The 15,383-nt window shown below is 35.1% G+C and overlaps 1 protein-coding gene across 1 annotated transcript in view; it reads left to right on the top strand.

Moving 5' to 3' along the window:
• LOC145252500 (low-density lipoprotein receptor-related protein 4-like) overlaps positions 1–15,383 on the top strand; it is a 265,250-nt gene that overhangs the window by 93,547 nt on the left and 156,320 nt on the right. The window contains exon 2 of the mRNA XM_080111996.1: positions 2,206–2,340. Within this exon, the coding sequence (XP_079968122.1) occupies positions 2,206–2,340 (135 nt within the window). The remainder of the gene's footprint in view (positions 1–2,205; positions 2,341–15,383) is intronic.

Below are 15,383 nucleotides of genomic sequence, written 5' to 3'. Positions count from 1 at the left end.
TATAGATATATAGATAACCTAATTAAATCTCAACACACTTTTTAGAATTTTTTAGCCCACCATTTTTTCTGTATTAAAATCTGTGTTGGATAAGAAAAAAAATATGAAAGTCGTTCTAAAACCGTTTGATCTCTAGAAAAATATCATTTTGATTTCACAACCAGAATTTGTATAAAACTCGACATGTTAAGAATTTTTTAGAACATTCATTTTTGTTTTTCATTGAAAAAATAAACCATAAACAGAAATTGCCTTTTCTTTTTTTTTTTTTTTTTTTCTCTTAGTCCTCCGGCAAAAGGAGGGTGGACCTGTAAATTCACCCTTGTCCGTCTGTTCATCTGTCCGCACTTTTCTTAATAACCTTGGAATTTTGGGAAATTTTGCACAAACATTAAACATGATATGAGTAAAAAAAGTAACAGAACGGATTTTCTGGGAAAATTCCGGTTGCCCCCCTAGGGATCCCTTTCGGGTTAAAATGGTTAAAATTGACACTTCTGTGCTTATTAAAAAAAATTGATGCCTTGGATTTTATAAAACTTTCTGAAAAGTTGTAACTAATTGATTTCTATATAATTTTGTTTGCCTATATTTTGCAATAATTCTTGTGTGTGCCCCAGGGGCTCTTTTAGGGCTGATAAAAACACCATATTTGTCCAAAATTTTCTGTGCATGTCTATTTAGCAGTTTTGTATGGTGCTGAATTACCTTGGACTTTTGGGGCTAAATGGAGGTGGCAAATGATGGACTTGGTCATTTCTTTTCTTTGCATGGTGCAAAACTCAAATTTACATATGTTAAGGTCTAAAACGTCACTGTTCATTTTGGGGTTAAATAGGAGGAGGGGGGGCAAATGCTTAACTTAGTCATTTGTTTTATACCTTGTTCACTGTGTACTCACCGGGACCATGCATGCTTCACTTGTTTTTTTTCTTTTTTGGTTTTTTTTTTTTTGTAGATTTAGAATATCAATCATCGAAAAAAATTTGTTCACCATTGAGATGACATGTTTTATGTTATAATTTAATTAACCCTTAACACCTTTCAAAATTCTTATATCACTTTTTCCATAACAAAATCTGTGTTGCATCAAAAAAAAAAAAAAAATTCAGCTTCATCAACGGAAATTTTGAATTAAAAAAAAATAATTTTTATTCATTTTGTGACCATGATCTTTACGAAAATATTAATCAGTATTAAAATAGCTTTACAAAGATATAAACTTGAGCATATCGTAAAATATCAAAATGCTTTTATATGAAGTAGCAGATACTATATGCCGCCATTTTGAATTTTGCCCACTTCTATAAAACGCTTATAGACGCAGTTCTAGTGGAATGCCCATCATGAAATTTGGAATATATACTATCATAGATAGAAAAATCTTTTGTCAAAATTTCCAAAAAATTAAGATAACGTTTTTGAAATAATTCTGGTAAAAGGTCAAAGTCAACTTTTTTATTTGACCTTGAAAAAAAATATCCCCAGATAAAATAGATCTGTATCCAAGTTCTTTAATGATATATCCAGGAAGTTTGTAAGCCCATGAACAACATATATCGTCTTTTAAAGTTGGTCACTTCATAAAAATTCACATTTTTGTAAAATGTCAAGGTCATATCTCAAGAAACCCTTGACCTTCAGATGTGTAACAGGTGCAATTTGATTCCTTTCATGGAGATAATAAGTGTGGCAAATTTGAAAAAAAAAAAAATCCGTGTCAGACATGGTTTAACTCTTTGTTTATTTCGCATGGAATGAACCAAATATAATTTCTATATGGTCCGTATTCTACACAAATACCGATATTTATGATAAGTATTTGTTAACATTAGACTTGAAGATAAATATGTTGTAGCTTTCAGGGAAGCAGTCTTATGATAATTTGTTTCACAGATGAGAAATTCTTGGAAAGATCAATGTTCATGGAAATTCTGTTTGATGTCGTACACATGGAGTAAGAAGCTAAAGTTCTTTTCAGTTGCCGTAATAAGATGAATTCTTGCTGTGAATGTCATACTGGGAGGAATCTAAGATCGGAGCTCAGTCGAGCATTCTACGGAAAATTATTTAACATGGCTTTTATTATTCATTTTCCTTCTCCAAATTTTGATTATTTTTGAAAAATAACTTTTGAATATAAAATTGATTTTTTTATTTATTTATTTTATTTATTTTATTTATTTATTTATTTTTTTTTTTCAGTGCTCAATGCAACAAACTGCCAATGTCCAGAGAATATGTTCAACTGTGGAGATAGCAAATGTACATGCATTCAACAAAGTTGGGTTTGCGATGAAGATCAGGATTGTGTGAATAAAAATGATGAAAGATACTGCAGTAAGTTGGTTTGACACTCTTGTCTTTATTGAATACTAGTGGAGGGTGCCCGGCGTTGCCCGATCGTGAAAAAAAAAAATATGGGGGAAGAGCCAGTTATTAAAAAATACAAAAAAAATGGGACTTTGCTTGCGATGCAAAGGCAGCCAGAAGCGAAAACAAAAACGTGTGCTAGGCAAAAATTTGCATAACTTAAGTTAGTAAGCAAATGTGTTATCCACGAGCCCACATGTTATAACACTGCAAATTTAGCTATTTAAAATGAAGGAACCTAACAACGGTTCACGCATGCAGTTTGTAAACCACGTCAAAAGCAAGTTTATCTGAAACCGTCTTCAAACAGAACATTTGTACATGAAATAATTGACAATTTTTTTCAATATTATGTCAGAGATTGCTCTTTCTAATGATACCATGTTTGTGCCTGTACGATGCAGATGACAAAAATTTTTACCAAACATACAAACACACAGACACTTGCTGTTTATATATAGACTAGCGGGGGTGCCTGGGTGTTTGTAGGTGTGTGTTGAGCAATAAAAATAAAAAGTGGAAGTAGGCAGGCAGGCTTGAACCTGCGATGCAAAGGCAGAAAAGAAAGTGAAAAAAAACCCTGATATTTTACCGCTATGCCATGATGCGATCGGAAGTGTAAAGCGTTCAAATTTAACAATGTCAACTATTACGCCATAGCGCCATAGTTAAGAATCACGCACTGAAATCTGGCTATAGGCCAGTTAAGCTTTCAGCTTTCTGCCGTATTTGTTTTCCCACAATGTTGGAGAAAACCAGCTCCCCCCCTCCAAAAAAAGGGGGAAATCTGGCAGTGTCCAAATAAATAGCAATTGTCTGATATGAAGGGTTTCCTCCACATTGATCAAAGCTAATTGCTTTCAAGACGTCCCTTTGCTTCAATCACTTTTGCTTTATGCAAGAAAGACAAACAAACACTGGAAACAGCGCAATTTTTTAAAACTCTATCAAATAAAAGATAGAGACAACGTCCATCTGCAAATCGGAGATATTACAATCTGGGAAGTATAAGGAACTTCTCCATAAATGTAACCGACGCGAGAAAAAAGCCTTTCATGAACACAAATGCTTGCGCCCATTTCGCGTTTGATATAATAGACTAGCGGGGTTACCTGGCGTTGCCGGGTGTTTGTAGGTGTGTGTGTTGGGGGGGGGGGGATTTGGCAGAACAAAATGGAAACTTAACCCTGTTTAAATATTACAAAAACGATGTTAAACTTGAAAAAATAAAACCAAAAAACAGCGATTTTACAAATGGAAAAAAAAACCTCTTTTGTAGGTGTGAAAGAAAAAAAGGGGTGGGGGCAGGTAGGCTCTAACCCGGAGCCTTGAGACCAATAGACTGACGACATACACCTGTGCTACGGTGACGGAAGCAATGTAAGGCGTCAAATTTAGCGATTAAAAAGTGAATGATTTTAAATTGAGGTCAAACACTCTATTCTGCAGTTAAATATTTCTTAAGACGGTTTTTAAATGTGTGTTTAATGAGGTCAAATCCACACTTAATTTTACTGCGGGATCATTCTTTTTGAGTTTTTTGGGTTTTTTTTTTTTACCCAACTTTGTCTGGTTTGGTTTCCCCAACACGTTGGGAAAAACCAGCTTCCCCGTTTATTAGGGGAGTGTCCAAATGAAAGCAATTGTCTGATATGACAGTGAAAACCGACATTGACCAAATGTCCATTCGCTTTCTGGACGCGAGAACCACGCCTTAGTTTCACATCAATTTCTCTTTTATACAAAAAACAAAAAAAACAAATCAACATGAGACGAGCCGAAATAGCAAGAATCGTGTAAAAGTCGTTGTAAATAAATCTAGCTTTGATGCGCATTCGCAGTTCGTACATTAAGAAGTTCTAAGCGATAGTTACCCCCCCCCCGGAGCCCCAACGAAAAAAGCCTTTCTTGGACATGCAAAAAATGTGCGCACACATTTTGCCTTTTATATATATATATATATATATATATATATTATATATATAAATTTAAATAAGGGAGTAGTCACCAACAATGTGTATTTGTTAACATTATTTTATTATTCCGTGTCTTGGTTTTTCATTGAGAACTATGTTTGGATCATTGTAATGTTTTTAAGTCATTGAAATCGTTTACGGGCGTTTCAGACGTTCTGTGAAGCGTCCTTGTCAGAAATTATTTTGAAAATAATTTCTGACGAGGACGCTTCACAGAACGTCTGAAACGCGCGTAAACGATTTCAATGACTTAAAAACATTATTACAATGATCCAAACATAGTTCTCAATGAAAAACCAAAACACGGAATAATAAAATAGTGTTAAAAAATACACATTGTTGGTGACTACTCCCTTATTTAAATATACATCTTTATTTCGTTGGAATTTCTTAACCCATTTTATATATATATATATATATATATATATATATATATATATATATATAGAGAGAGAGAGACTAATTATGGTGCCCAGCGCTGCTCGGGTGTTTGTATGTATATGTGTTGGGAGGGGGTAAATGAAAACAAAATGTTTCAATATTTAAAAAAAAAAAAACGATGTTAAACAAAAACAGTTGAGGTGTGTGTGTGTTGGGGGGGGGGGGGTAAATCAAAACCATTAAAAAAAAAACGATGATAAACTTGTTTAGAAAATCTGCAAAAACAGCGCACGTGATGGAAAAAAGAAAGAACGAACTATTTCAATAAATCAAAAAAATCGAGGTGTGTGTGTTAACTTGAAGCTGACGATGTTAAAAGTTGTTTAAAAAAAAAAAAAAATCAGAAAAACAAAAAAGATATCCTACATCTTGATTCGAACTCGCAACCTTTAGATAATGATGCTGCTCTTTAACCAACTGAGCTAAGAAAGTGTCATTGAAATTGGCTCAGTTTTTATAATATTTAAACTAATTCAATAGACGCCATCATTGGCGCATGCGTGTATCGTTATCTTGTCATGAAGGAACGATTTTTTGCTATCCTCTCTGTAAAAAAAGTGAGCCGTCGAAGGTGAAGGAATTAATATTTTTAGACAATTTTTCGATATTTGTCGGCCAAGGTTTGAGCTTGAAAATTATACCTATCTGGCAAAAATGTTGAAAGTTTTTGCAAGACATACAAACACACACACACACACACACTAACACATGCACATTTTGCCTTATATAAGACTAGCGGGGGAACCCGGCGTTGCCCAGATGTTTGTAGGTGTGTGTGTGTTAGGAGGGGGGTTAGATCAAAAAAGAAAAGTTTAAAAAAGCAAACAAAAACAAAAAAAAAACTTGGATGTGTGTGTGTGTGTGTGGATAAAAAAGAAAGCTCAAATTAAAAAAAAAAAAAAAAAAGTTTTGGGAGGGAGGTAGGCTCGAACCCGAAGCCTCAAGGTTAATAGTCTAACGACATACCGCGAGGACAAAAGCCAGGGACTTTTGATCAGTTGAAAATGAGCGTTTAAAAACGAACGTCGTTTTTCTAGGTCATAGCAGTAGTAGCACAGCAGCAGCAAACGAATTCAGAGCACGAATTTTGTCATCGTTGTATAAAAGCGGGCGATATAAAATATTTTTATGACTACGTTTCGTAAGTGCGAGATATTATCATCTGTGTAGCATACAAAAAGTTATAAGAATGTGTGAGCAAGCCGAGATTCCTCCCAGTAAGACATTGACAGCCTTTGGCGGACATATAGAAAAAATACATACAAACACACACATTTTTGCTTTTATATATATATATATATATATATAATATATATATATTATAAAAGATTAGCAGATTGCCGGATCGTAAAATACTCGTACTAATTATATTTTAATTAATGCAGAATTGTATTTTTCAGCGGCACTTTTCCTCTTGTTCTCATTGAGGAAAATTTGATTTTGAATAAGTCAACTTATTTTGCCTTTGCTATTTGGGGGAGGAGGGTTGTCTTGTCCAGAATTCTTCATATAGCTATATAAATAAAACAGATGATGTATATCTGTCTGAAAATATTTAACCAATAAACTCTTTAACTACTGGTCACATAACACTGAAATTTACAGGAAATAGTAACCATACACCCAGGATGGTTTATAACAAGTAAAATCTTTGTTTGGATGGATGACTAACGCATACTGAATAGTGACGGGACAATTCCAATAGTTTTCCTGATGCCGATACAATTACCGATTCTGATTCTTTATAATTCTCTAAATATTTAACTATAAAGTTGTTTGTTTTTTTGGGGTTTTTTTTTTTTCTCAATTACTGTAAAAACACATGTTAAATGTGTGTATTTTCTCACTTGTAGGAGGGGGCGATCTATAGATTTTAGTTTTACTGGAAGTTTAAAATCAATAAATATTTATTTTTTTTTACTACCAGCATTGGAAGATTTTGTTTTATACAAAATCAAATAAAAAACGATCATTAAAGTAATCGTTTTTGGCATTGAAAAATAGGCACAAATTTTTTCTGATTTCGATACCTCCAAAGTTCCAATTTTTCCTATTCCGGATTAATCATCCTAACATTAGTATAGAAATATGTTGGCAAGTTGAAATGCAAAATGTTCATTTCAATTTGTTGGCATACTTCTGTTATTTTTGAGCATGTGCAAATTCATTCATAGTTTGACGGAATTGGAAAGTGTGAGTCATCTAGTGTCAAGTTGCAAGGTTCTAAGACATAATGGAGTATGTAAGTATCTCCACTGGATCATCTGTAAAAAAATTAAACATCCAGTGTAGCAGCAAGTCCTGGGAGCATCAACTTGAAAGAGCAGTTGGAAATTACTTATATACCATACATTACAACCATGTAATCCTACAGCCACCTATCTTGAAAATGCTGCCGTGAAACTGGACATAGTTATATGGAATAAGTCAGAAAGAGTGGCAACCTTGGTTGAAGTGAGTGTCCCTAATGATGGCAGTCTGAACAGAGTTGAAAGAGAGAAACAGACCAAATACCAAGGTCTCATGTATGATATGAAAAGAAACTGGAATCTTAGAGAGATATCAATCATATCAGTTATTATAGGTGCCACAGGGCTTATGAAGAACAACCTGAAGTCCTACCTAACTAATATTCCTGGTGAACCAACTGCAAAAGAGATCTAGACAATTGCACTTAAGGGAACAATGAGGATACTAAAAGGAGCTCTCGGTTGGTTTCAATAAAAAGCAGGCAATGTTGGCAGCTAGTTTGGCTGCCCTATACCCAGCATTACAATCTTCAAAGGAAGAAAATTAAAAAAAAAAAAAAAAAGCTTGAAGTGTTTTAATTTTTTTTTAGGTTAGCTCAAACGGTGTGGAATACTGCTGGAGCACTAAATGTTTCGGTTTCGATTCTAGCTGATGGCACCCAAGTCATTTTTTTTTTTTTTTAAACTCTTGAAATCAGTACCATATATTAGGTACAATATATTATTCAATAGAGAATTGGCTCTGTAATAATAAATATGAAATCTGCATGAATTAAAATATATTTAAGCATATTTTACGACCGGCAAGATCAGGTGCCCCCCTCCTGCTAGTTAGAAAATAAAAATAAAGAAAAATCTAGATGTACATACTCGTGACAAAACAAAAATATCACGTTCCAAAAATCGGGTGAATTGATGAAGTAGCTTTATTTTTAAAATAAATAGAAATCAAATTTTATGAGTATCTGAGAAGTGACCGTCTCTCCACCATTTTGAAAGAAATTGAAAAAGGGAGATAACTCAACAATAATTCATATTAGATTTATGTTGTAATGCCTACAAATTTCCATTAATTGCTTAAAAATGATTTTTATAAAAATAAAACTACTTGATCAATGTACGTGGTTTTTGGAATATAATATTTTCGTTTTGTCACAGGGACGTACATCATACAGATTTCTTTATTTTTTTATTCTTAATATAGGGTAAATTCTTGACAAGAAAGCACTTTTGAATTTGAACACATTGCAACTCTGTCATCGGCCATTATGCTTCATGCTCGAGCCTTGAGCTTTTCTAAAATGATAAAGATGAGTTTTAAAAGAAAAATTTTAAACACTCATATCTTCCTGTTTACGACCAAGAGTTTCTGGAAGGTTTGCTTTATATCGGTTGTATCACGTATCGATCCTTTTTGAATTATGATATGCCAAGATGCAATACCCATTAGGTTTTTTTTTTCTCACTCTTTCACTCCAAACAAATGATATTGAATGGAAAAAAGAGATCGATATTTGATACAACAAATATAAAAAGCAAACCTTCTAGAAGCTCTTGGAACATAAGGTGCTACTATTTGGAATCGTGTCTAATAGGACTGGGGAGTTGAACAGCAAGATCTGTTGGCATTACATGAAAACTTTTGCATGTTAGTACAGTCATGGTAGCAGGAAACAGGGAGGGAATTCCAAAGTCTGGCAGTCCAAGGGAAGAAACTATTAGAGTAGAAGACTTTCTGGCATCTAGGGAGCTTTTACATTGAAGGGGTGGGATTTTGCTGCTTGTCAGATTAGGAGGTATGTACGTCGAGGAGGCACAAGTGCTACGAGTTCATCAGAGCACATTCCATTAACACAGGGATGTGACATTGCAGTGATGGGACAGAGGTTGGAGCTTGGTCGACAGTGCAGAATTTATTGGATTTGAACCATTTTGGGGGACCCTGTCTAAGAGTGAGATTAGTGGTAGATGAACCAGCCCAGATGTAGTGATAAGACTGCATGCGTGGATGAACTGTGGCTTTGTAAAGATATAGGATGCTCTCTAGTGCGAGTAATTTTCTAGTATGGTAGAGGGAACCCACCTTTTTTGCAGTAGGTAATATCCTTAATGTATTTGTTCCAATTCATGTTGCCTGTGGATGTTAGGCCAAGAAGTTTGAAAAATGGCCTCTCGTGTAGGGTCTTATTTGTAATGGCAGTCCAAGTGTGCTAGAGTACCAACTGCCGACTTGGCCTTAAAAAGTTGAGGGGAGGGGGGTACTGTCACCGACAAGCAAATTTTATGATATTAAGACCTTTATTATCCAATGTATTCCCTAATGGTTTTTAATGGTCGCCATGTTTCTTTTTGTGCACACATGGTCAATTTTTTGTGCATGCGCAAAAACAAACATGGCGACCAGTGAAAACCATTAGGGAATACATTGGACAATAAAGATCTTAGATATCATAAAACTATTTATCACCAATAATTTTAAATGTGATATTCATTCAAACTCGACACAAATACCCCCCCCCGTCCCCACCCCCCAAAAATTTTTAAAGGTAAGTCTTTAGTTGGTACTCTGGCACATTTTGACCGTTATGGCAATAATTGGTTGTGATACTAGGATGTTCCTATTTACTTGCCTCCCCACGAGGGTAGAGTTGGACACAAGGAGTATTTTTTAATGTAGAGAAAATCCAGCTCTCCAAAAAAAACGGGCACTCTGGAGAGGAACAAAATTAAAAATCCCCTCAATCTAAAAGGATTTATCCTCACTATACGGCATAATTGCGTTGACACACCGGTTCTCGTCAGATCACTGAAGTTAAGCAACGTTGAGCCTGGTTAGTATCAGATGGGTGACCATTTTGGAATTCTAGGCGCTGTATGTGCTCTCTGCTTATCTCGGCATTTGTTTCCAGTCATCCTGTGCTTCACTTGCTGCTGGTATTTAACAATGTCGTCTCAGGGGAGGTGTGGTTGGAAATTGCGGACCTCCTGCCACAAAAATTTCACGCACAAACAACCTTCGTGGGTTCTCTTCTCTTCCCTGCAACCTCTCTCCCACAGAAGAGACGTTGCGAGCCTGTCTTTGTTTTATCGTTATTTCCATGGCAGGTGCTCGTCTGAGCTCCAATCCCTCGTCCCCCCTCGCCAATCTTTCACAAGAAACACCTGTCTGGCTGAAACTACTGTCAATAATTTTCCCCACTCTTTATCTGTGCTTAAATCCAAACGTAGATTCCATGAGCAAAGCTTCTTTCTTAGAACTGCACGCCAGTGGAACTCTCTGCTGCTTGCCTGTTTCCCACCTGACTACAACCTGGACGTCTTCAAGTCCAACATAAACAAACTCCTGACAAACCGCCTCCTTAAGACACTCTATCAAAATCCCCAATACTAATGATTACTACAATACCATCTCATTGATTACTGTACACGCAATAACCCTTATCCCTGAGTGGCCTTCGGCCTTGATAAGTGGTGACCCCCCCCCCATGTAAAAAAAAAAAAAAAAAAAAAAATCCATAGTCTGTCCAAGACTGAAGGAGCCTGCTTTCTCCTCACTGATTGAGGTGGAGTGTAGTATCAGAACAGATACTATACTTTGCTCCTAGGCAAAAAGGTACTAGAATGTTAACCAGAAATACTCGTAAAAGAAAATTATGCTTGATAACATGGGAAACTGTCTTTTCAATGGGACCAGTGGTCAATCGACTCCATATGTCGTATGTTTCACCTTTGTAAACCAAACAACATGAGAGAAGTAGAGCAGAAAGGTTGGAATGCAAATCAAAAATGGAATCCATACAGCTGCTACAGGAATTTTTTTTTTTTTAATTATTTATCTTATTTGAATTTAATTATGGTCTATATATCATCATGTTCGCTACTTACATATGTATTTACTTGTCTGTAGCACTCAGTAAACTGGTACAAACTAATGCACATCTATCTATATAATAAAGTAAAGTCGGACGGATTTTTTATTTTTTTATTTGTCATTGATATATTCTTCCATACAAAATCAATGTTTCAGTTTGAAGGAAATTTTTTTATTGAACGTTGGTCCATGTTGTTAACCCTTTATGACCTGGTTGAACTAATTCGTTCAGTTGTAAATAAATGACTATAATAGCATAAATAAAATGGGAATTGATTGCAACACGCCTTGTACGTATTAGTTCAGTATCTGGGTAGATGCCAGATACTTCCAGATTGCAACTGTCCACCGTCATTGCAACTGTATGCCGCCATCTTTCTCAGAAAGTGGAGGATTTCGTTTGTTGTCATAAAGACTTTTTTTCAAGCATTATAGATAATAATCATGGTAAGTTTATGAAATGCAAAAATTCTCAGTGGTAGTTTAACTATTGAACTTCATAATCTTTGCAATTTTAAGACAATCATAATATCATTATCCTTTAACCTAACTAAAATTAACAATCTTTTTATCATAATTCAGGTTATAAAGGGTTAAGATAAATAAAATGTAATTAGACTTTTAGAAAATAATTTATCCAGTTGAATTTGTTTTTAGATAATCACCTCATCCCACTTTTTTTTTTAATTTACTAATGAGCTATCAAGGCTCAAAAACCACTTGAGGATGAGTGAATGAGATGGATAGATTATCAGTTGGATGATGAAGAATATTATGAGAGGATTGAAAAAGATGAATGGAATAATCAAAGTTTGATTACTTATAAGTAAAAATTTATTGAATTTGAAGACACAAATGTTGTAATCTATACAAAGCAGTCCCACGGTAGTATGTTCCACAGATGGAAGGTTTTATGTTCACAGAAATTCCATTTGATGTTAGGCATGCGAAGAAACTAAAGCCCTTTTCAGTTGGGGTAGTAAGATGAGTTCTTGCTGTGAATGTCTTAGAGAGGAACCAGAGATTGGAGCTCAGTCGAGCAATTTCCTTTGAAATAACTATAGTAGAGGAAAACTAGAAACAAAGTGAGAAAAGGAGATGTAGAGAAGATATCCTTCCCACTAGATTGTGTAATTAATTTTGTGCTCAGCTAATACTTGGAACTTATCAAGGAAATAAGTTTGGCTAAAAATAAATTTTGATAAATTCACTGATCTGTTATTTGTCTGTGTCACAGCTGTCCTGTTCGTTGTTTCGTTTTTTATGCTGTCGTTTTGGTTCATTTTCTTTTTAAAAAAGAGGTTACTTTCAGAATTACCAAAGACATTTTTAACATATTTAACCGAAAGTTCACATCTACTGATTTCTATGTGAAACATTAAAAAAAAAAAAAAAAAAAAAAAAAATATGTATATATATATATACACACAAAAATTTATCATTTGAATGCGACATTCGTTTGTCTGTTTTTGTTCATGCGTGGTGTCATTTCACCACCTCACTCTAACAGCCTTCTTGGAAGCATAAAAATATCTTTTCCTCTTCAACTAAGATTTAGATGTGTTTCGATTTTTTAACCCCCCCCCCCCACACACACACACACGCAAAAGGAAGGTGGACCTGTAAATTCACCCTTGTCCGTTCGTCTGTCCGCACTTTTCTCAATAACTACGCCTTGGAATTTTAAAAATTTTTCACAAACATTAAACATGATATGAGTAAAAAATAAAAATAAATAAAAAAAAATAAACAAAACGGATTTTCTGGGAAAACTCCGGTTGCCCACCCCCATGGTTGCCTTTCGGCTTAAAATGGCTAAAATTGACACTTTTGTGCTAATAAGCACAAAAGTGTCAATTTTAGCCATTTTTAATAAAAAAAAATTGATGCCTTGGATTTTTATAAAACTTTCTGAAAAGTTATAATTAACTGATTTCTATATAATTTTGTTTGTCTATACTTCGCGATAACTCTTGGGTGCGCTCCAGGAGCTCTTTTATGGTTAATAAAAACACTCCATTTTTGGGACTATTTTACCATATTTGTCCAAAATTTTCTGTATATGTTTATTTAGCAGTTTTGCATGGTGCTGAACTCAAATTTAAACATGTTAAGGCCTTGGAGACTTTTGGGGCTGAATGGGGAGGGGCAAATGATGGACTTAGTTATTTCTTTTTTTGCATGGTGCAGAACTCAAATTTACATATGTTAAGGCCTAAAACTGCACTGTTCATTTTCACCAGGATTTGACGTCCCCTGGGGACTTTTGGGGCTAAATGGGGGGGGGGACAAATGCTGAACTTAGTCATTTTTTTATGCCTCGTTCACTGTGTATTCACGGGGGACCATGCATGCTTCACTTGTTTGTTTTTTAATTTCCTTTTTTATTCTATTAGCTTTGTAAATAAACAGAAATAGCGATAGAAGACTACTCACTCCTGAGAGTATCCTGTACCTTTATAAAACCACCATTACTCCATGCATGGAGTATTGTTTCCACATCTGGACTAGTGCACCTTTAATCACACACACTCTCTCTCTCTTGCGCTCTCTCTCTCTCTTGAGAGAGATTCAAAAAAGAGTTTCCAATCTAATATGTCCTACACCATCAACTAAGCTCCAACCTCTGTCCCATCACCACAATATTACATTCCTATGCCTTTTACAAGTATTTTAATGGAACGTGCTCTGAACTCCTTGCACTTGTGTCCCCTTGACGTACATATTCCGACAAACGCACTTAACAACAAAATCACACCTCTTTACTGTTGAGGTTCTTAAATGCCGGAAAGTTTTCCTCTAATAGTTTCTCCTCTCGGACAGCTAGACTTCGGAATTCACTTTACTGCTATCGGCTTCCCTGACTGTACTGATATGCAGAAGTTTAAATGTAATATAAACCAACATCTTGCTCATCTCCTCTAAACATGGTCTCAAATAGTAGTCACTTACATCCAAATGGCGATATGCCTTGTTTGAGTTGAACGCGAGTAAAAAAAAAAAAATTAAAAAAAGGTATAAAATCATACGAAATCAAAGATACAGTGAGAGAGGATGAGAGTGATAGTAAGAGATGGATCACTTGATGAAACAATTGTAATTTATGACTAATTAGGACATTTAAAATGTCATTTTTCTTGCAAACATAACTTAATCCTAAAATGAAGGAATATTTTAACATGTATTTTGAATGCATAAAATATAGGGGGAGGGAACCTTCAGGAAACAAAGGTTGCTCAACTTTAGTATAATAGGTGTGTGTGTGTGTGTGTGTGTGTGTGTGTTTTCTGGTTTAAACTTCAAAATTTCGAACTATCAAAATTATATTTTTTTATTTAGCAAATCTATACATTTGGTAAATAAAAAAAAAATATAATTTCGATAGTTCGATGAGTTTGAGAACAGTTTTGTTGTTGAGCATGATTTTCTTAAGAATTCTTTCCATAATGTTATCAATTAGTTAGGGATGTTGGCAACCTTCACGTTGTCTCTCTCCTAAGTAAGAATGTTTTTGTGGAATGATATGGATTCGAACATTGCACACCCAGATTGTCAGTCCATGTCGTTAACCACCGATGATTGTGGTGGTGGTGTTGCTGTTAAATTGAAATATGATTCTATTGAGTCGTAGGAGGTTCAATCTCCCAAACTTTACCTTCTTTCTGAAAAGGAGTTAGTTTGTTGCTATTTTCCTGAAACATTTTACCCAGCATTTTTTTTTTTTTGTTTTTTGTGCTTGGCTTCTTAAAAAAAAAACACACACTTTACCTTGTCTAACCTCTTGGTAAAGAGCAAATATGTATAAATCGGTCAGTATGAAATGCTCTTTTTTTAATACCAACGTAGTATTATAATTTTTAATTTTAATATCTAGATCAGTCCAAGAGTGGCCTTGTTGTCTGATTGCAGATTGGTTTGTCCTAGGAAATATGAAGGCATTCTGGGTGTCGAAGGCAGATCGATGACTCATTTCTAAGTCCTATTGGATCCATCGTACCATTTTCACTGGGCAACCATCACTTGGTCCTCTCTGCAAGTATCTGAGTCTATTGAGGAAATCCATGCCAACAAACGCAGAATCTTTTTTCTTCAATTTTCACCCCAAACAAGGCACAGTGGCACTTTGAAGTATGGGGCTACTATCGGGGACATAATTTGCAGGAGCATTATGAAGGGAGACGAGTAGCAAGATGTTTTTTCACGTTACACTTGAACTTCTGCATATCAGTACAGTTAGGAAAGCAGAATCCCGGAAGGGAGTTCCAAAGTCTTGCAGTTCTGGGGAAGAAACTATTGGAGTAAAAGGCTTTCATACACCTAGGGATCTCTACTGTAAAGGGGTGGGACATAATTGCTTGTCGGGGGTAGTCACATCGAGGAGGTACAAGTGCTTGCAATCCATCAGAGCATTCACCATCAAGTATTTGTAGAACAGACAGAGGGATGCAACATTTCATTGATGGGACGGAGGCT

Source organism: Euprymna scolopes, chromosome 29 (assembly GCF_053919585.1).
Source record: "Euprymna scolopes isolate OS-2025 chromosome 29, ASM5391958v1, whole genome shotgun sequence".
Classification (NCBI taxonomy): domain Eukaryota; kingdom Metazoa; phylum Mollusca; class Cephalopoda; order Sepiida; family Sepiolidae; genus Euprymna; species Euprymna scolopes.
Note: the sequence above shows the minus strand (reverse complement) of the source record. Positions and strands in the feature narration are given on the sequence as shown.